Source organism: Chionomys nivalis, chromosome 13 (assembly GCF_950005125.1).
Source record: "Chionomys nivalis chromosome 13, mChiNiv1.1, whole genome shotgun sequence".
NCBI lineage: Eukaryota > Metazoa > Chordata > Mammalia > Rodentia > Cricetidae > Chionomys > Chionomys nivalis.
The window spans coordinates 39489046-39510487 of NC_080098.1; the positions used below are offsets into that span (position 1 = coordinate 39489046).

The 21442-nt window shown below is 42.2% G+C and overlaps 1 protein-coding gene across 1 annotated transcript in view; it reads left to right on the top strand.

Annotated features, from left to right (window-relative positions):
• Nucleotides 1-20034, top strand: part of Vps41 (VPS41 subunit of HOPS complex) — a 147729-nt gene extending 127695 nt beyond the window's left edge. The window contains exons 23-29 of the mRNA XM_057787300.1: nucleotides 3190-3244; nucleotides 8369-8509; nucleotides 9293-9429; nucleotides 16091-16190; nucleotides 16295-16339; nucleotides 17713-17792; nucleotides 19342-20034. Coding sequence (XP_057643283.1) covers nucleotides 3190-3244; nucleotides 8369-8509; nucleotides 9293-9429; nucleotides 16091-16190; nucleotides 16295-16339; nucleotides 17713-17792; nucleotides 19342-19422 — 639 coding nt within the window. The 3' untranslated portion in view covers nucleotides 19423-20034. The remainder of the gene's footprint in view (nucleotides 1-3189; nucleotides 3245-8368; nucleotides 8510-9292; nucleotides 9430-16090; nucleotides 16191-16294; nucleotides 16340-17712; nucleotides 17793-19341) is intronic.
• Nucleotides 20035-21442: the final 1408 nt, after the last annotated feature.

The following is a 21442-nucleotide window of genomic DNA, read 5'->3' on the forward strand; positions in this document are numbered from 1 at the left end:
AAGACACACAGGACATGGGCCTCTTTACCCAGATATAAATTACAATCTTTAATATCTGAATGCTCCCTCCCCAGAAACCTTTTAACATCAGAGGACTAATTCTGCCACATCAGGTTATTTGCCTTTTCAGGGCTTGGGTAATTGCTGAAATAAATAATAGTTGCAAATGGGCAACTAGAAATTTTGAAGTATTCAGGTCTACCTTATTTTTTGGGATTTGAAATTCATGCTTTACAGCAACTCTGACAGTAGTACATCAGCAGCCCGGTAAGGATCTCAGCTATTCAGTCCTAGATTTCAGGACTTTAAATCAGCACAGTTCATCAACTCAAAACTCAGTGCTAAGTTTTTTATGGAATTGTTGATTGCAAGGGAGCTCCAGACTTTGTAAGAATTTCTAGCCACTACTGCTCTTTGAAGAACAGCGCATTCCTTCACAGTCTGCCATGCCTTCAGCTGTGCTGTGCTCTCACTCTCTTGACACTGCTCCATCTCCACAAAAGTGCCTCTAGGTGGGTAGAGGCATCTGGTACCTGGCCAGCTGAGACTGGGGGTGTGAACCGAGTGGTTAGGAGCTGAGGGCAGACATGGAGGCTAGGCCTCTGACCCTCAGGTCCCACGTTCTTCACCGTGCTGAAGGATTGTATTTTTCAGGTTTAAAATGCTCACTAAAATAGCAGCAGAGGTATTCTTCAGCATTGTAAGCATCAAGAAAAATACAGCTGCAAACCTGTCTTTGAACTATAATTTACACATGTGATCTTATGATTTGATCATGCCTTAGAGATGTTGCAATCATTATAATCTTGGCAGGTTTATAACTGAATTGTGATCTCATATTAAACAACATTCACAAGGTGGCAGCATGTGTCCTTTGGGTGAACACACCAATGACACAAAGTGGATAAAATTTACACTAAAGGACTTAAAGCAAGGTTAACTAGGAGACATCAGAGTCAAGGCTCGGTAGAAGTCCTTGTTAAGTTACAGCTGACAGTGTTCCTCTTGCTACCCTCAATTCCCCTATCACCTTTATGCTGAAGCAAGAAAAAGATGCTAGAATACTACTTTTGCATCTTCTTTTTTAATCAATTTCTGTCAGTTATCTTACTTTTCACCTTTGTTTGCCCTAAAACTCTCCCTCCATGTGTGTGGTGTGTGTGTGTGTCTGTATGTCTCTCCCTCTCTGTCCATCTAAAGTCTTTCTTCTGGAAGGATCTAGTGTCCAACATTTGAGAATCTAAACTAAGGATGCCACCACATTTGTATTTGTGTCAGTAATAGAAGAATTCTGTGTCCTGTGAATACTTCACTTTTATATTTCACTCAAAAACTCCTACATATTTCTATAGTTTCATTATTTTTAAGGAGAATAATCTCAGGTGCAGTTAGAATCCATTTATAAATATTTTAATAACCTAGGAAACTCAAATTTTAAAGGCTTGCTGTTGTAGAAAGCTGTCCTCCAGTACAGCATGACCTGTTGAACCCTGGGCAGTTGTGATTCCTGGCAGGGGACCTGCATGAGGATGGGGAGATGTACAGTAACAGTGTCCAAGTAGTGTGCTCTGTAGGCCTAGACCATCCTCGTGGGTATATATCAGTTAAGATACTGACCGTTGAGTATCTGAAACATGGCAAATCACTGTAAATTAACTAGCCACGTAGAGTAAGTGGTTTCCGTAATGTACCATTCCAGTGAGGCTCATTTCTGGCGCTAATGGTGTGTGTGACCTGAAACACTGTCCTGGCCTCATCCCTATTCTATACTGAGATGATGCTCTTTTCCCTATTTATTTCTTTTGTAGATACATTGATCTTTGTGATCAGACCCACCCCCATTCCTTACTGTTTAAATATGTAGTCTGCAGGAAAATTTAAATCAAAAATCAAAATATCAAGATTAGCTCCTGCTGTTGTTTCTTAAGATAGATCACAGAATAGAAAGAAATGATTAACTCAAGCTGTTCTTTCTATGGCTTTGATTCTTATTTTCAAAACCGCCTGCCTGGCTGGTAGTTTCTAAATAACTACTTTAAATATGCAACCCAGTTAACTTGTTCTGAAACCTTTATTGTCTCCTCATTTGAAAAAATACTCATTACAGACCTACTGTGAACCCAGCATCGTGCTAAGCATAGGGCTTAACAAGCACGTGGTCCCTGCAGAGTGAAATTGAACGGCAAAAATAGTGAGTAGTTAGTTATCCTAGTGATAAAGAATTATGAAGCCACATGCAGGATGAAAATGGAGGAATAATTAGAATCTAGTCCAGTGTGAAGTTGTGACAATATTTGTCTCCAGTCCTTTATAGAATAGGGAGTTAGGAGTGAGGAGAAAGTTTCAGAGAGGGGACATTGCAGAGGTGGTCAGGGAGGATAACGCCATACTAGGATGGCTGGAGAAGCTGCAGGTCACCATGTAGCTACAGCAGGAGGATGGTCTGTGAGATGTGGTTCCCTAGTGCATAGTACCTGATTCATGTGCTACCTCTCTGTGGAGCTTGTCACAGGAGTATGGCATGAATTAGTGTCATTACTCCATACACATAGTCCTTCCTCTGCACTGTGCCAATCGTGGGAAGACATGGTCATTTCTTGTCATCCTTTTTGTGCCCAAGAGTCTGAGGTAGACTTGATGTCTCTTTTCTGCTTCTTTGTTTCATGGCACCTTTGTCTCCTTAAGTGTTGTCCTTTCATTTATTATTATTACCCTCACCTTTGCTCTCTTGGTTCAACCTGATCCTTCAGCATCTAGCAGGCAGAACAAAGTAAATATATGCTATTTGTTTTAGAGTGACCATGATTTATCAGTACACAATGCATCTTTTCACTATGAGAGGACAAACACACCAATGACTATAGATGAGATTGGAAGCAATGGTATTAATTTAAGCATCTAGAAGAGAGAAAGCTTTATAGGAAAACACATCCCAACTTTGTTCACTTATTCTGCTGATGAAACACTGCTTGGCTTCCTGGGCTCTCAGTTCAGCTATGTAGATCCTAGTAACTCTGAAAGGTGAATGGAAACAAAGAGCTACAGAGATGTTTTTTCTTTTGTTATATATTTTTTTAAGGAAAACAATGAAAAGTTCTTCCGAGTTTGTAAGTATCTTTAAGTGGCTCTCTTAATGTTATTCTCCATTTCTGTAGTCCGTAGTAACATTTCTCCCTGCTTTAATTGAAGGCTCTTGAGATCTGCCAACAAAGAAACTTTGTAGAAGAGACAGTTTATCTCCTGAGTAAGTAGATTTGTTCATTTTAGTCCCATAAGCATATAAGTGGGGCCAGGGGAAGATTTGTCATAATATGTGTAAAAATGGACACAGGTTTGAGAACAAAGTGACAGACATTCAGGCCTAGTGTGTATAAAATTGTAACACATGGAAAAGGAGAGTCCTAAGCCCAGTAGCATAGGAAGACTTACTAGAGCCATGCTTCTAAAGAACATATAGCAAATGTGTGATAAAAAAGCAACAAAGCAAGCAAAAATGTATCATATTATACAATACATTAAAATTGTAGATTGTAGTAGGGGCTGTGGGCCTCTTCCCACAGCCCGGCTCATGGTTGCCTGGCTAGCTTATGCCCCAAAATAACGACACACAAACTGTATTCTTTTAAACACTGCTTGGCCCATTTCTGTTCATGTATGTAGCACCCCAAGGTGCGCTTACCGGGAAGATTCTAGCCTACGTCCATCCTGGGTCAGAGCTTCATCGTGTCTGCTCTGGAGAGGAGAGCATGGCGTCTGTCTCTCAGAGGAGCTGCCTTGCATCTGAGCTCACTTCCTCTTCCTCCCAGCATTCTATTCTGTCTACTCCACCCACCTAAGGGATAGCCTATCAAATGGGCCAAGGCAGTTTGTTTATTGACAAATGACCTTCCTGCATCATTTCCCTTTTTTCTGTTTAAACAAAAAAAAAAAGGAAGGCTTTAACTTTAACATAGCAAAATTACATATAACAAAACAGTTATCAAGTCAAAATTACAATATTTACATCTCTTTTATCTTTATCATAACTAAGGAAAACTATAACTATAACTATCTATCTATTATTCAACTCCATCAAAGACTCCAGAAGAATACAATATTACCTAAGCAAACAAAAAGTAAGCAACTTCTAAACTCTAGAAATGACAGAGACATCTCACTGCCTGGACAGTCACCCAAAGTTCCTCTGTACCGTTGGGGCATCCATCTTTGGCCTAAAGGTCCATAGTATCCAGAGACGTTTCCATGAAGCAGGAAATTTAAAGGCAGTTCAGTCACTATCTGCTGTGTCCTGCAGAATGTCTCGCAGACTCTTTCATGAATCAGGAACCCCGAAAGATCATCTCACCTTTAGGCAAGTTCAGCAGTCCTCTCTCTGCGGGTTCTTTGTGTCCAGTTTATAAAATAGTCCAGGCAAGAGCAGTTTCTTGCCCAAATGGCTATCAAACTCCATAAGGATCCTCTTCGATGCCCATCTTCTTCTTGAAGTAGATTGGTGCTGCCAGGAGCAGAGTGTCTCATTGTCATGAAAAACCCTAAGTTATTAAAACATTTAAAATACCATATTCTCTAGTCTTTGAAAGATATGATGAATGCCTATCTGAAATATATGCATGCACATCTAGAAAATCTAACTAACATGACTACAAACTTGACTATTATTGATAATTATCCATTAACAACCTATAGACATTACATTTTTAAGTGAACTACACAATCACAATACCTTAATCAATATCAGAAATACATATACATATAATAAAATTGACCTTAAATTAATATCAGTAAACCAAGATTCATATCAATGCAAATTATTCACATCTATATTATCTCCCTCTTGAAATGTAAAAGAACATTTATAAACAATATTTGGGAATATGGGCGCAGTTATTTCTCTCCAAACTGCTTCCTGCTGAATGGGGGCGCTGTTAATCAGGTCTTTCATGGTATAACCTGTGTGCTAGGTTCCTCTCAGTCGGCAGTTGAGCAAAGTAATTTTTTGAAGGTGTTCACGGCAACCCTTCAGGAGGACGTGGTCTATCATACCATATTGGGATCGAAGAAGCAATCCAAAGAGTCTCATCCTCTGTGAAAACAAAAGAAGAAACTCTTTTCCAAAGTATCATATCCTTAGATCCAAATTCTGAAATCAAGGTATTTTGAAAATATCTATCTTGGATTAATTCAGCAGCATTTATAAACAAATATCTTTTAGCATCTGTTGCTCCTTCCTCAGCATTAAAACAATTCAAAGAGAGCATAATAGCATACAGTATCAAGATTCTCATTGTATTTTCCATCTTTGTGCAGCTTTATTTTAACCTCTATTTCGTTTACTTTTACTTTTATTTTATATTTTCTGTATATCTTCGTCCTGGAATAACTCTTTAGGCCAGGCTGTCCTTGAACTCTCAGAGATCAGTTTGTCTCTACCTTCTAGGCACTGGGATTAAAGGCGTGTGCTACCACACCTTGAAGTCTCAGAGGTCAATCTCCCTCTGCCTCCCAAGTGTTGGGATTAAAGGTGTGTACTACCACACCCAACTACTCTCTTTCTTCCTTATTTTACTTTTAGGAACTTTAACTTTCAGCCTGCATATATTTTTAAACACACTGTAAATCATTTAAAGTTTTCTTTGTCTTTGAATCTCTCTTTACTGTATATCTCTCTTTTTCTGACCACATGAGTCTTTAATTTACCAAGCAATATCAGTAGGATGAAAGCCGTGGCTTTGACGGCTGGATTCAGCCATTCCTTAGCTTTCCAGCCTCATGGCTGAGGTACCGGCTGTAGCCATGTTTACCACCACAACTCTGTGGCGTTTCAAGGTCCTTGCCAGCAAACAAGCTGCAATACTATATCCACAGACAACATTCAACTCCTCTCTCTGTAGTCAGCCCTCCTGCCTCAAACAGTCAGAGTTTGCCCTGGCAGGATGGCCCAGAAAGCCGGCATTTTAAAACAGCACAATTTTTTTCCTGCTATGGCTGAAAACCGAAAAGCATGCCTTCAGCTTTTCACCAACACCGTTTTAAGTATTTCGTGGTAGGACCTCTTAAATGAGCTGCAAGGTTTCACAGCTGAAGCTGAGTCAGGAAGCCTCTCTTAAATGAGAGCACTTGCTTGCCTCTAGCAAGCAGAGCAGACCCGAGAAATTGCTGCTACCAAGAAAACACGCTTTACTCTATTCTTTCCCAAGCTTTCTCAGGCTTTCTGTGGATGCAGTTATCCACGTGGGCGCCATCTGTAGTAGGGGCTGTGGGCCTCTTCCCACAGCCCGGCTCATGGTTGCCTGGCTAGCTTATGCCCCAAAATAACGACACACAAACTGTATTCTTTTAAACACTGCTTGGCCCATTTCTGTTCATGTATGTAGCACCCCAAGGTGCGCTTACCGGGAAGATTCTAGCCTACGTCCATCCTGGGTCAGAGCTTCATCGTGTCTGCTCTGGAGAGGAGAGCATGGCGTCTGTCTCTCAGAGGAGCTGCCTTGCATCTGAGCTCACTTCCTCTTCCTCCCAGCATTCTATTCTGTCTACTCCACCCACCTAAGGGATAGCCTATCAAATGGGCCAAGGCAGTTTGTTTATTGACAAATGACCTTCCTGCATCAGTAGATGAGCTGACAGATTTGGTTTTTTGGCTTTTGGAGATTTTTTTCCTCCTTTAGTTTATAATTGGCTTACATCACCACACACTGATACGAAGTAATTCCTGTTTTCAAAAGTCACATTCTTAATAATTAGAATATGGTGCTTTAGAGCAAGAGGAAAGCTTCATAATATACTGTAGCTCTCATTGCTCCCTTTTCCTCTGCTTCCCACCTCCAGACATGGCAGAGCAGGGGTGCCATTGGATACCATATACCAGGAAACTAGACTTGTCTGTCTTCCAGAGTGCATGAGAGCCGGGCAGCTTTTACTGCAGATTTTCTGAGGAAGCTGTGCAGGTGCTGGAGACGCACAGCATAGACTAAATGTGAGCATCTCTCTGGCATCAATTCCCTGCCCGCCTGCCATGTTTCTCACACCACAGTCTTCCACATACCACTCACTGTCACCAGCTCCTTTGGCCTTTGTTAGCCCAAGTCTCTCAGTCTTCTGTATGGAGTAGCAAACTCGTGGATGTTCAGCGTCAGCCCTAGAACTGCCCAGTCGTGGGATCTGTTTTCCTTAGGAGAAACATTTGAGGCTGTATTTTCTGCATGAGCACAGTTTGGGGCTTCTCCTCACACGTTCAAATAGCTTATCTGTTCATCTACTTCTTTTGACTCTGATCCAACAGGAAGCATCTGTTTGAATTCATCTTTATGTCTTAGGAGCAGTAGATGACTTAATTAATGACCCTTTACTGGTCCCTGCGTGGAATAAGGGACAAGGGTAAATGTAGTAAGCCTCAGGCAGACAGTTGGCCTCTACTGCATAAGGCCTTCCACGTGAGCTCTAATAGCAGATTGTGAAAATTAGGAAGAGCCCACAGGTGAGTGAGCAGAAGAGGCACAATGATTTCCAAGTTTTTTTAATGTCTTAACTGTATCAGAATTTCCAAAAGAAATTACAGGCCTGTGAGAAGGAAGGCAGAATGCAGCCAACCCAGCTCGAACTCCAGCTGTATAATTCAGTGTCTACATGACCTTCCCAAGTTACAAATACTGTGTTTCCTCTTCTATTTAAAAAAAGTAATAAGTAATATTAAGCCAGCCATGATGGCACATCCCTTTAACACTAACACTCAAGAGGCAGAGGCAAGCAGATCTCTGTGGGTTCAAGGTCAGCCTGATCTACATAATGAATTACAGGCTAGCTAGATCTACACAGTGAGGCTGTCTCAAAATAAAGGAAAAAATGTTTCAAAATATTCAGTGTTTTAAGCTGGAGAGATGACTCAGCAGTTAAGAGCATTTACTGTTCTTCTAGAGGGCCCAAATTCAATCCCTATTACATGACACATAATAGTTTTGCCACTCTGGATCTAGGGGATACAGTGCCCTCTTCTGGTCTCCATGAACAGTAGACATGTACATGGTACTTGTACATACATGCAACCAAGACACTCCTACACATAAAGTTAAATAATAAAATTAAATAAAAATTTAAAAATTAAAGTTGAGACTTAGGTAAAGCATCCTGCCTAGAATTATAGTGAGAGTAAATGATGTCATTCACATTAACAACGTCCAATGAACACTCCACACAACAGCATGAGCATCCAATAAATAGGAAGTATTTATTTGACTGTCAAAATAGGAAATTCTTGTGTTATGTAAGAAAGTCAGCTTTAGTCTTCTTTGAAGCTTTGTAAACCAGTTAAGAAATGTGCTGTTTCTTTTTTAAATGAATAAAGTATCCCACACTTCCTCACCCCATCTAGGCCGAATGGGAAACAGTCGAAGTGCCCTCAAGATGATTATGGAGGAATTACATGATGTTGATAAAGCAATCGAGTTTGCCAAGGAGCAAGATGATGGAGAACTCTGGGAAGACCTGATTCTGTATTCCATTGACAAACCACGTAAGCAGAGGCCATTTGATTGTAAAGTTTCTTGTCAGTATGTGTTATAACCCGTTATGTGAGGAAGAATTATCTCAGGGTACACTGGGCTAAAATTATGGCCAGGTGGGTTGGTGGAGAAGTTTGATCCCTAGGTCCCACATGGTGGAAAGAAACTGCTCCCTTGGTTGTCCTCTAACTTCCACACACATGCACACAGTGGAATGCATTCTCTCTCTCTCTCTCTCTCTCTCTCTCTCTCTCTCTCTCTCTCTCTCTCTCTCTCACACACACACACACACACACACACACAAAGTATAAATCAATGTAAGTGAATAGATAGACGAATGTAATAATGTTTTGATGGGAAAGCATCCACAATGAATCCAGCAGTGAAAGTACTGGGGATTCTTACCCATGTAGAAAGTTCAGAACCTCCTGACTCTGCAACCTGAGGGTGAAATTAGTCCTTCGGAGTGTAATTTCAGTGTAAAGAGGATGAGTTCTTGAGAGTTAGAAATTCACATTTTAAACACTTTTCTTGAAGGAAATAGGTTATTTTTGATCTAAAGTTGAATGGTAAACAAATACAGCTCATCCTAATATTGCTCATGTGGTTTTTGTTTGTTTGGGTGGGTGATTTTTTGTTTTTGTTTGTTTGTTTTTCTAGATAGGGTTTCTCTGAGTAACAGTCCTGGATGTCCAAAATTTTGCTTTCTCAACCAGGCTAACCTTGAACTCAGAGATCTGCGTGCCTCTGCCTCCCAAGTGATTCATGAGTTATTTTTGCATGGTGTTTTGTAGCATTTATCACTGGCTTACTAAACAACATTGGCACACATGTGGATCCGATTCTACTAATCCACCGTATAAAGGAAGGAATGGAGATTCCCAATTTGAGAGATTCCTTGGTTAAAATTCTGCAAGATTATAACTTGCAGGTAAGTATCCCTAGACAAAGGAGCATGGGAGTGAGCAGATTCATCCTTTTCTAAATAAGTATTTCTAAGCTACTTAGATGTCTGTCGGACCACAATTCACTGGAAACCTGTTCAAATAGAGATACTGAAAACATCTCCACTTAGGAAAGCCATTTGATTCCTCATTCACCTCCAGTTTTTCTCTTGAGGAAGCGTATTTTCACTTAGGTGGTAATACAGCGTAGTATTGAAGAGAGCCTGAGAATAATTACAGAGAATATTTGAACAGGTCACAAAATGTTTTTAGAGAAAATATTGTGTGCAGTTTGGGAGAATAAGATATATTTTTAAACACTCAAGTAATCTTCCTTGCAACCATTGAAGGACTCCATTGCCTGAAACATGCTTAAACACGGGATCTAATGAGCCTTTGTCTGGCTGGCACACTGATGCTGCTTTATTTGTCCTTTAGTTCAAATTTTGTGTTAAAAAGAATGGAACCCGTTATTTCATATAAATAATTAACACACTAGTTACTAAGCATCCTAACTTTTCTCTTTACAAGACTGAACAATGAGTATGTTTCAGAATCCAAGTAGCATCCTTAGGACTCAAAACTGTTTAAAATACATTTACTTTTAAAATGCAGACCATTCTCTCTACAATCACTTGGAAGTGTTTTTGTGCTAATAGATGAACTCGCATTCCTGGAAACAGTATGCATCGTCCAGGTTGTAGGAAGAACATTGTGATGCAGATGGGTCCTGTCACCGTCCCTGGGAAGGGTGTAAGGTAGAGGACTGCCTGCCGAACTCAGGGGAATGGCACCAACAGTCAGTGAGAAAATGTGCGGGAGTGGCCGACCAGGAGGGACAATGGTTGTCTCTCTGGAGTGTAGTACTGTTACTGTAACATTTCTGTAGCTGCAGTGAAGGTGTTCAAAGAGGGTGGGGTTAAAGTGGTTGGAGAAGAATTAGGTGGGAAATTGAGATGCCAGGAACTTATGGAATCAACCAGATGGACTCTGAGAAATGGCTGGTACAGGCAAGGGGGACCACAAAGGAAATTCCAGCATCCTGTGGTCCTCAGAAAACTGTGAGATGACTGGAAGGAACAACTTGAAAGAGGTGGGGTTTTTCTTCTGTAGAGGGAAGTGGACAGCCTAGAACCTTCTCTTGGGAGCACTGCATAGGAGATAAATTAGTTGAGGCAGAAAGACTGAGGGCCTGTTCTGCAGAGCCTGACCTTATGCTGGTGTTTATGGACAATGGCCTTGGAGGTTTGTAGAGGACCTTGGAGAGATTATTTGAGGGAGAAAGAAAAAGAAGAGGGTAAGAATCTAGGAACCAGCTAATATGGAGAAGCAGGAGAAGAAACGCACCTGCTTTTTTACAGTTCCCAAGATATGCACAACAGTAATCCAGACTAGGAAGCCCCATTACAGGCTTGTGAGTGGGCTCTGGGGGAAATGGGGCCAATAGTATCCTTAGAATACCCTGGGTGTGATACTGATAGTATCCTCCCCTTTGGTGGGCCTGACTTCCTGAGGTAGAGTAGAATATGCTCGAGGCTTCAAATCTGATGTATAAAAAGTGTTTTGGACCACTGTGACACCTCTACCTGACAGTGGATTCTTAGACTGGTGCTTGGACCTGGGTCTCTGGGGCGAAGCCATGCTTCCGTTACCAGCCCTGTGATGCCAGCAGAAGCCCCTGGCACACCCTCCTTGTGTTCCTCTCATGAAACCTGCAGTCTCACCATTCGTCCACTTTCTATGAACAAATTTGCGTGGTTCTGAGCCAGCTGAAAAATACAAAGCATGAGATGTAAAATGAACATTTAACATAAAAAGGATCCCCTGAATCAGTGCCTTCCCCTCTCAATTATAAATGCGTAGAGAGCTTTCCTTATACCATGTAAATGTGCAGTTGGGTAGCAATTTAAGGAGACCCAGAAGTCTTCTGCCAGTGCCTACAGAGAGCCATTGTTATCCATCAGTACCTGGATAGAACAGCTACTCGGAGGAAGAGGAAGGAATGGGGAGTTGAGAGCAGACCCACAGAAACTATCACACTAGGGCTGGCCCAGTGGAGAGCACAGGCCCCAGTGGAGATGCCAAGAAAAGCTGCAGTTCCCAAAAGTGCTTCCGACTCATTGAAGAAGACTTTAGATCTCTCTCTCTCTCTCTCTCTCTCTCTCTCTCTCTCTCTCTCTCTCTCCTTCCCTCTTCCTTCCCTTCTCCCTCTTCCTCTCTTCCTCCCTCTCCATAGGAAGAGCTGCTCATTTTTATCAGTGGTCATTTGTTTATCTTTTTTGCCTAAGCATCCTATTGTGATCATCATCAAAATATCCCAGGTCTCTTTGAAGCCATTGGCAGTTCCTGGAAGATTTTCACAGTCATGCTTTTATTTCATTATATCGGTCTTTATTTTTTGTTTCATAGAACTATATTTTATGTTCTCATTTATAATAAAAAAAAGTACAATCCCCCATAAGTCTTCCAAATTTAATGGAAGTATTACAGGCCAATGAATTTTTAGGAATCCTATGTATGAGGTAATGAAACCCTAGTGTAATGAAACCCTTCAGACATAACAGTTCAGAAGGATTTGTCACTGGTGCTGCCATACACCTACTCAGTGCCCTTTTAAGTAGTCAGTGCATTGAGATCAGAGAGGAGGCTTACAGTGTAGAGATGTGGGCCTTGAAATGTGGAGTCAGCTGTTATTTCAAATGGGAGAGAGGGCGGGAGGGAGGGAGGGAGGGAGGGAGGGAGGGAGGGAGGGCAGGAGGGAGGGCAGGAGGGAGGGAGGAAGGGAGGGAGTTATGAGGAAACTAAATAGCTCTTCTGATGTTACCATTTCATACTTCCTGACAACAGCTCTCTTCAGCTGGAAGGTAGCGGAGTTGAGCGTGTTCATAAGATACCCGTGCAGTTAGGGAAGTGGAAATCAGCGCTTTGGTCACTAGTCACTTTGTTTATGCCAGTCTTATTGACAGACATTTTAGTTCATAGCAGGCCTCTAATTAGCATAAGCGCTATTGCTCAGAGTAGACTAAGATTCCCAAGGGTCAGTGACCTGCTGGCATGTCAAGATACTGAACTAATTTTAGGCTCAGGCCCAGTGAGGGAATGTCATGCCTTTTCCTCTAGGACTGCATCAGCTCTAACAGGTAATCCGTAAAACGTGTGCCAGTCAGGACCACTTCCTGACTTCCCTCTGGAGAACAGACAGTAGGCCTGTTGTTCCTCAGGAAGCAGGAAGTGTGGGGACCGAATCCTTGTTGAGAGCAGAGGCCGAGCTGTCCAGGTCGTCATGTGATGTGCAGTGAGTCATTTTCCACCTGAGGCCTCTTTTCCCAGATGCTCCCTAGTCATTCCAGGTTTACAAACAGATTTCCTGCATTTACTTTGCTACTTAAAACCGAAGACACAGTCAGTTTAAGACACACTCAACTTGCCTGCCCTTTGAGGACGGGGCATGAATTTCTTTTTCACTCATGTATTATCTAACCTCTCTGTGTTTTTCCTGACATGGTTTTTAAACTTGCAAATTTTGAAATAACCTTTTGAGACCAAATGGACTTTTTTCTTTGCAAATGATTTCAGTTTGATCTTGCCACCACATTTAAGTGACACAGGTGGCCGGTGCCAGCCAGTCATCACTTCCTTGATCCATTTAGTTCATATATACTCTGCGTTATTATGAGTTAAATACAGTCATGATTTTAAAGTCTTTTTAAACTGAAAACTAGACCTTCACATTTATCTTATGCATTTTATTTCTCTCTGCACTTAGTCGTCTTTGGCAGTAATCCAACAAGAGCAAAGCATTCCAAGTAGAAGTCCCATGACACCAATGGCCTCAGGACGAGGCTGGAAGTGAGGCAACTCATGGGGCTTGGAAGCCAGCTAGCTGGCAGCCATTTACTTTCTAAGGACAAGCACATGCAAAGCGAATAAGGCAAAGCCAGCAAAATCCCAGTGCTCAGAGCCTTTCGAATAAAAACTGCAGAAACTTGGCAGTTTTTCTGGCACATTCCCCATAGCAGCTGTTTCTAAGGAGCCGTAGATATTTCTCTGATGTGTGGTTCTTTATTGCTTTGTGAAGTATCTGTGAGACTACAGCTTTGCTTTTACTTGGAATTATTATCCATGGTGATGTGCTTTGGAGGAATCAGAAAAAAATATGGAGCAAATCTAAGGTCTCACGTAGGTTGTCAACACCAAAAGTATGTTCTCATCTAACTTTACCACAGAATAGGGATGGACCATTGATTATACAGCTGCAGCTTGTTTCTTTAAAACAAATGAAGGGGAAGTGGAGAGAACCAGGGTGGTTGAAGGGATACAGGAAGAAGTTGGTCCTTGAGTGTGGATAATCTGAGAAAAGTAGAAGGAAAAGATAATATTCTTCCGTCTGAGAACTGTCAATAAATGTTTTTTGAGAAAGAAACTGGTGTTATGAAGCAGAGAGAAGGTAGTGGTTTATGTTGGATGGAGTTCTTAAAACCAGAAAGGTTAGTAAGCAGGGTTGGTAATCCTGTGTCTCCTGTTCTCCAGGTGCTGGAGTCTAACCAGGTAAAGCTGTTTTGGTTAGATCGTAGCCTGTCTCTTTAATACCATGATCTCTCTCCTGGAAGCTCTCCCTCCTGTGCTGTGACTTTACAGCTCCTTACCTGCCCTGCCCTGGTACCTGACTCCTTCATGTTCCTTTAAGTAGGCCAGTCTGGACTAAATCGTGTGGTGGAGAACTTCCAGCACCTCCCGAAAGGAAACAAGACTCAGATATTTGCCTTTGTTTGGGGATTTTTCATGGCTCTCCTCTGCTGCCAACCCCACCTTATGCATTAAAGGGAAGGCTCTTTTTCCCCTGAGACTTCATTCATGTCGTTGTCCGTGATACAATGAATTGCCCCTTTCTTATATTCTTCCCATCGTAGCTCATGTGGTCGCAGTGCCCTTTTCCTTAATCAAGTCCATTCCTGTGTCAGCTCCATACATGAAAAAAAACATGTCTTACCTCTCTCTTTCTTCTATTCAACAGTTCAAACTGATTTTCATTTCTGAAAATGACATCAGAGGGAACAAGCACAGCAAAGAGACTGCTTGTACAGCGGTGTACTGTCTGTTTTCCTTCACTGGCCTTGGTTGCCCTAAACTATTGTAGATATTGAGTGCAAACGACCATTTTCTGACTGTGGACAACTCATTTTCTGTTAACTACCTTACTAGTATCGTGTCAGTGACAATTTGAATGTTTTCATATTTTTCTGGCTTAGAGCTGTGAGTTTTGATCAAATTGGGCAGAAAGTATTACTGTCGCTTTTCTTCTCGTGGGTTCTTGACTCTTGAAACTGAAAATGTTCCTAGCAGATGTGAGCAGGCAGGTTGTACCTGCTGGGAAAAAGCAGTCCTGGGGGAAGAGTTCTCAGCCCTTAGGCTTTGCTGTTTTCTTTGCAACCTGTGGGATGTGCCTGCCATCCTTTCTTGCCCAGGCCGTGTGCCCCGGAGAGTGTCACTCTGTTTCCTGAGACCCGTGCCAGAGGAGCTCAAACCGAGTTTATTGTTTTTATATTGGAAGGCAACAGCTTCCTGTAATTGCAAGTCAATTTTCAGAAAGTTAGCTAGCATCAATATTTTGTAAATGTCTTTCTTGGTGTGTTGTTTTCTTCTTTTTCCTGTATGTTATATGATTTTTGTTTATTTGAAGCTTTAAAAGGTTATATTTCTAGTATAATCTGACAGGGAAGTTAAGTCTAAGCACTGAGGTACACACCTGTAAACCTAACATTTGGGAGATTGAATCAGGAGGATTCCTATATAGTAAGATACACTTTCATAGAAGCATTGAAAAAGGAGGAGGAAGGCCCTCCACAAGTCCTATCAAAATAAATAAAGAATATTAAAATCATGTAGTTTTGCTTGTCACACCCAAACATGGAAGCCACAGGGGCAGAGCTATAGCCATCAGTTCTGGTCCTGAATATGTCCCGTCGTGTAAGCTGGGCAGCCTCTAACTGGACTCCGCCAGAGCTGATGTTCTTGTGGTTTACTATTGCATGTGGTTGCCATGGAGGACTGTGGTTGCTTTCCCCACTCCTATTCCCAGTGGTGCGAATTTACACCTGGGGAAGAAAATCACACGTCTAGGTTTAGAGCTGACAATGACCTCACTGTGAAGAAAGCCAAGGGCACCAGAGCACTTACAGTGACCCACAAGCACAGGTAGTCACAGGCTTCTCTGCACGCTTCTCATCTGCACCTATGCCTTGCCCACGATGGACCCAGTGCGTTTGTCAAAGAACAGATGGTTTATTAAGTGAGTAGATGGCTTTGGAATGACAGGTTTTCCATCCTGTGCAAAGATGTGAAGGTTGAACTCCATGAGTCATGCAAGAACCAAAGTGCCAGCAAGCAACCGCACACAAAATTCAAAAGCCTGTGAGATAACGGTAGACTTTTAGTGCAGGGTCTTTTTAATTTTTAAGACTTTGGGGTTTGTACTTGATTTTACTAATGCCACCATGTGGTCATAAAAACAAATAATGCCAGCTCACTTGACAATGTTTGGCAGGCAAGAGAACCAATAAGTGTCTCTGACATTTTCTGATTCCTCGGTTAGACACTCTTGATACTTGAATTGCTAAATGGTCTTTTCTTTTTAAACATGTACACTAGATTCTGCTTCGGGAAGGCTGCAAGAAAATCCTCGTTGCTGACTCTTTGTCGTTACTGAAGAAAATGCACCGAACCCAAATGAAAGGAGTTCTGGTCGACGGTGGGTAAAGCTGGAGGGGACATCCAGAACCTTGTGCCATGCCTTCCAGAGAGACCAGGCAAACAGAAATGTGCTTAACCTGCAGTGTGTGTTTTTTCTTACAGAAGAGAATATCTGTGAATCGTGCCTCTCTCCCATTCTCCCAACAGGTGAGATGCCTGCAGGGGAAATCATTTCCCAAACACGTGTTCATGATGGCTGGAATTGAGATTCTGAAACTGACTAATGAATGCCTGAAAAATTGTATGACTTTGCAGTTGAGGAAGGGTTTCAGCCCCTTCTCTGCTCCTGTGAACGCTGATGCTGCTGACTATAGAGCAGGGTATATCAGCATCTGGGAGCTTTGCAGGAATTCACAGTGCTGGCCCCTCGGGGCTCAGAGTTCCCGGGAGTGTGGGCCTGAAAGCTGGTACTTCTAACAAGGTGATGCTCCTGGATCTGGTTAAGGGCCCTTCTTTGAGATTCTTCAAAAGAAAAGTGAAAACTTAACCATCCACATGTTTTAATTCGTAGGGGAAGGCCCACATGCATATCTGGGGATCAGTTGATGAGTGGCTTCATCTTGAGTGTAGTTTTAGGCACCCAGACCATAGCCCACCTTGGTGAAAACAGTACTCAGCATCAGATTTGGCGGGCTCACTGAAAGGTAGAGGCTTCTGTCTCTGTTTCTTGGTAGCACTTCATACATAAGAAAAGGTTCTTTATTGAAAGAACATTCTGACATGAGAAAAGACGCTCCTAGTTTGAAAGTAGAAATCAAAGCATAGTGGTGAGGATAATTTAATATACAGATCAGCATGGAAGAGCACGAAGGTGTCGCTACTCAATACCTGGTGTTAGGAAGTATTCAATAGAAAGTGTCCATAGCACGGAAAGATGGGGAGTCATTTCACACAAGCTCTGTTCCCGAGGGAGCAGGTTTAGGTTTTAAGTGCTTCTCAAACCATGGTACTTTATGTGGCATTTCAGTGGAACAGGGTCATGGATGTCTCTGTAAAGTTATATCCTCAGCTTCTCCTGTGGAGGGCAGTAGGTCTTATCAGAACTAATCTAAGCTGGCCACACAGCAGCAGCAGATGAGAGGACCTAACCAAACAGAAGTGTAGTAAATGCAGAAAGCCTGGGGTCCTGACCCAGTTCAGCCTCAGGCCTCAGTGAGAGGTCTTGGCAAAAGTAAGGTGAACTGAAACATTTTATCAAGTTACACACTTGATTTCAGCATGGGGTCACTGGAGTTGTGGTCAGGACACACAGAGACACATACATTATAGATTTTCAAATAAACATCACGGTTTTTGCTATGAAATTGTCCTCCACTGATCTTTTGGTAACTGATGCTGAGGCCAAACAAGTAACCTGTAAACTGTAGTTCATACAAAGGGTGCCTCACCCCTCAAGATGCTTCTGTAAGGAAGCCTCCTCAAATGCAGCCTCTTGCTGGGAAATCCATTCAAGGCTGGGTGAACCAGTTCTGAGACTGTCTGGTGCACTGAATTCTCTTTCTGTCCTGAACCCCTTGCAGATGCAGCTAAGCCCTTCAGTGTGGTGGTCTTCCATTGCCGACACATGTTCCACAAGGAGTGCCTGCCCATGCCAAGCATAGTAAGTTGCCAGCCCAACACCTGCCAGTTAAAAAGAAACAGATTGCATCAGAGTTCACAGATAGAATCCATCATCCTTACTGGTCTGGCTTTCTTAATTCTAGTAGTCAAGACAGTTGGTCCTGTACTTCTTGCTAAATTCATGAGTTCTGCGTCCATCCCTTCATCCAACCTTTCTTCAGCAGCACTGGGGAAAGGCTACATTGTAATAAATGTAGAGGCTTTTCCTTTCTTGTCTTTATTCCCTAAACAAAACAGTGTGACTGTACAGCATTACATTGTATTCAGTATTGTAAGTAATTGAAGATGTTTTAAACATATGGAGGATATGAATAGGTTATGTGCCTTTGTGTGTAAAGGTGTTCTAATATTCTGTTACTTTCATAAAACACTAACAAAACCCTACTTGGTCAGGAGAGGGTTTTTTGCTTACAAGTTGCAGTCCATCATGGAGAGATGCCAAGGCAGGAATGTAGAAGCAAGAGCTAAAGAAGAGGCCATGGAAGAACATGGATACTTGCTTGGTCAGCCTGGTTTATTATGTAATCTGGGACCACCTGCCTAGGAAGAAGTTGTACTGCTGTGGGACTTGACTCTCCCACGTCAATTATTAATCAAGAAAGTGCCCTACAGACTTGCCTGCAGGCCCCTGTAATAGAGGCAGTTCTTAACTGAGGTTCCCTCTTCTCTAGTGACTCTAACTTGTATCATGTTGAGGGAAAAAAGATTAAAAGCCTAAACCAGAACAAAAGGAATTGAGTCATCTGTGGATTATGGTATCTGAAAAGTGTCCTGGAATCTTCTCTGGGGTTGACCTTCCTGTGTGTGTGTGACATAGGCACTATTGACTTTGCAAATGTGAAGTATACAGTATACTCTAGTTACCGTAAAAGCAAACCCACTTGAGTGAATTCATGCCAATGACTTGATGGCTACTGGGCTGTGGCTGTGGCCTGTGTGGTAGAAAACACTTTGAAACTATTGGCCTTTTCTCACCCTGCCTTGATGGCATGGTGCTGTTACTCCCAAGCTGCACCAGGCTGGTTCTGCTGTGATGCCCTTTTCTTTTGCATGTGTGTGCAAGTACATGTGCATGTGTTTGTATGCACATGTGGAGGCCAGATGACTACCTCAGATGTCATTTCTCAGGAGCTGTCCTCTTTACAGCAGGGTCTTCTCACCGACTCGTCCAGGCTGGCTGGCCATTGAGCCCAGGGACCCACTGGCCACATGTGTTGGCCCTGGATTATAAGAACATGCTACCACATCTGGTTTTGGCTTTAGTTTTAACATAGGTTCTGGGGCTTCAGCTCAGAATCTAATTCTTTCTCTTTACCAGCCGAGCCATCTCCCCAGCTCTCTGGTGTCCTTTGGGTTGCAGGGTAACAGGAGGGTGTGACCTTTCTGAGCTAAAAAGTCTTCCGAGCAAAAAAAAAAATGATACTTAATCGCTTCAAAGCCCTGGATCCCCTGAATGGTGCAATAATCAATCATATTTCTGGATGTGAAAGGAGACAGCTTTTTAACCCGTGCATTTGATTTCTTTTCAGAACGCTCCTGCACAATACTGTAACATCTGCAGTGCTAAGAGCCGTGGACCCGGAAGTGCCATCCTGGACATGAAGAAGTAGTCCTGCATGCCTGCCATACAGCATGCCATTTGCAGCTCTGCTCCAGGTGGCTGGAGGGCCGCAGCAGCCGTGTTGACACCAGTGCTGTCCGGGGCTAACATGCGCTCTGCATCAATTGCCTCTCTAGACCTGCCATCCAGAAACTTCTTCCTGTCACTGATGGAGAAGTCAAGGCTATTCTGTGCTGTGAAACATTTGAGTTTATAATCAATGTTTCATGGTTTGTTTATTTGGTTCATTTAGTTAGTAATTGAAAGCCTAAGTCTCAGAGTCGAAAATGACATTGTGACTTATCACAGCAGCAGGCCTGAGTGCACTACTGAGAACTGCCCAGCTGTCCGAGAACATTGCAGCTGCAGTCAGCCAAAAGCTCTGCTAAAAACAATTCTGGCATTCCTGGCTTCATTGTTTATATATCACCAACCGTGGTTAGCTTCCTGATACACATTTAATGAAACACTGAAAACTGTCACTCATCCAGTGACCTATGGGATACCATTTCCTGATGTCCTGCAACTTTATGTTTGCTGCCTACATGCTGTATGTTCTTACAGTAGAGTAATACTATCAGGTATTCAGTGTTTGTTGAATGAATAAATGTTGTCCTTCTCATTGTGAAACCTTTATTGCATTGCTAGCAAACCAGTATCCTGTAAGGAATAGAAGTGAGTTTTGGCACCTTACTGCCTGAGGAGTTGTGTTGGTAAGTCAGCAGGAACGCAATGACCCTGTCAGAGCTAGGGAGACTCTATAGAGCAGTGGGAGTTTGAAATGCCAAGGATGGACTCAGAATGTACCTCATTGCCTCTGAGGATGGGCCAGGGATGGGCCTTATTGTTTCCAAGGATGGACTAGAGATGTTCCTCACTACCTCCAAGGATGGGCTAGGGATGTTTCTCACTACCTCCGATATGGGCTAGGGGTGTGCTTACTGCCTCTGAGGATAGGCTAGGGATGTGCCTCACTGCCTCAACTTTTCATTGTTTGTAACACAAATTCTAATTGCTCTCAATAAAAGTCAGGGTGAAAGCTGAAGGATCAGAGAAGCAAAGCAGCCAGCCACTAGAGTTCTTACCTGTGCCAATGCTCAGACCAAAGGGTGAATCCTGTCCTTAGACTGACTGCTGCTCAGACTGCAACGCTCCTAATGGCATGTGATTCCAAGTGCTGGGATCTCCTTTGTGTGAGCTCTTTTTCTCTTTTAGATTGGATCAGTTTTGTGTAGCCCAGAATGGCCATGAACTGACGGAGATCTGCCTGCCTCTGTCTTCTGAGTCCTGGGATTAAAGGTATGTGCCATCACTGCCTGGCCTTTAGTGACTTTGCTCTGCACTCTGATCTGCAGGCAAACTTTATTTGTTAAAACACACACACCAAAAACAAACAAAAAAAAATCATTACCATTGTTCTTAACTTTCCTAATTTAATGTAAAGATTCTATTTATTGTTATCACTTGCTTTGCTGTTCGGAGCAGGTGCATGTTCAGAAAATTCTCACAGAACTTATTTATAGGGGAGCTAATTTCAACACATTTTTCTTCTAAGGTAAATTACACTAATTACTAGATCACATTTAGACAATAATCCCTAAGTACTGAAAAGAAATTAGTAAGATGTTTTCATTTTAAGTAACTGAGTGGAGATGCAAAAAATCAAGTGTGTTCATTATCTTCTTCAAAAATAACCTTTAAAATCTCCAAAAGAAGATTGTGTTGTAAACAGAAAACATAGGCCTGCCTCCCGGGATGACTTTTCCTTTTGAACAAACTATGGTGAATGGTTAGAGTCAAGGATAATCAATTTTTTCCATTATTTTTTACTTTATAAAGATTTAAATAAAACAAACAAAGTGGTAGTCATATCACCTTTGTAATATGTAACCATTCTATTAAAAACAGATCTGAAGGACTGAAGAAATATTTCAGATGTTAAGAGCATTGGCTGCTCTTCCAGAGGACCTGGGTTCAATTCTCATCACCCACATGGCGGCTCACAACTATCTGTATCTTTAGTTCCAGGA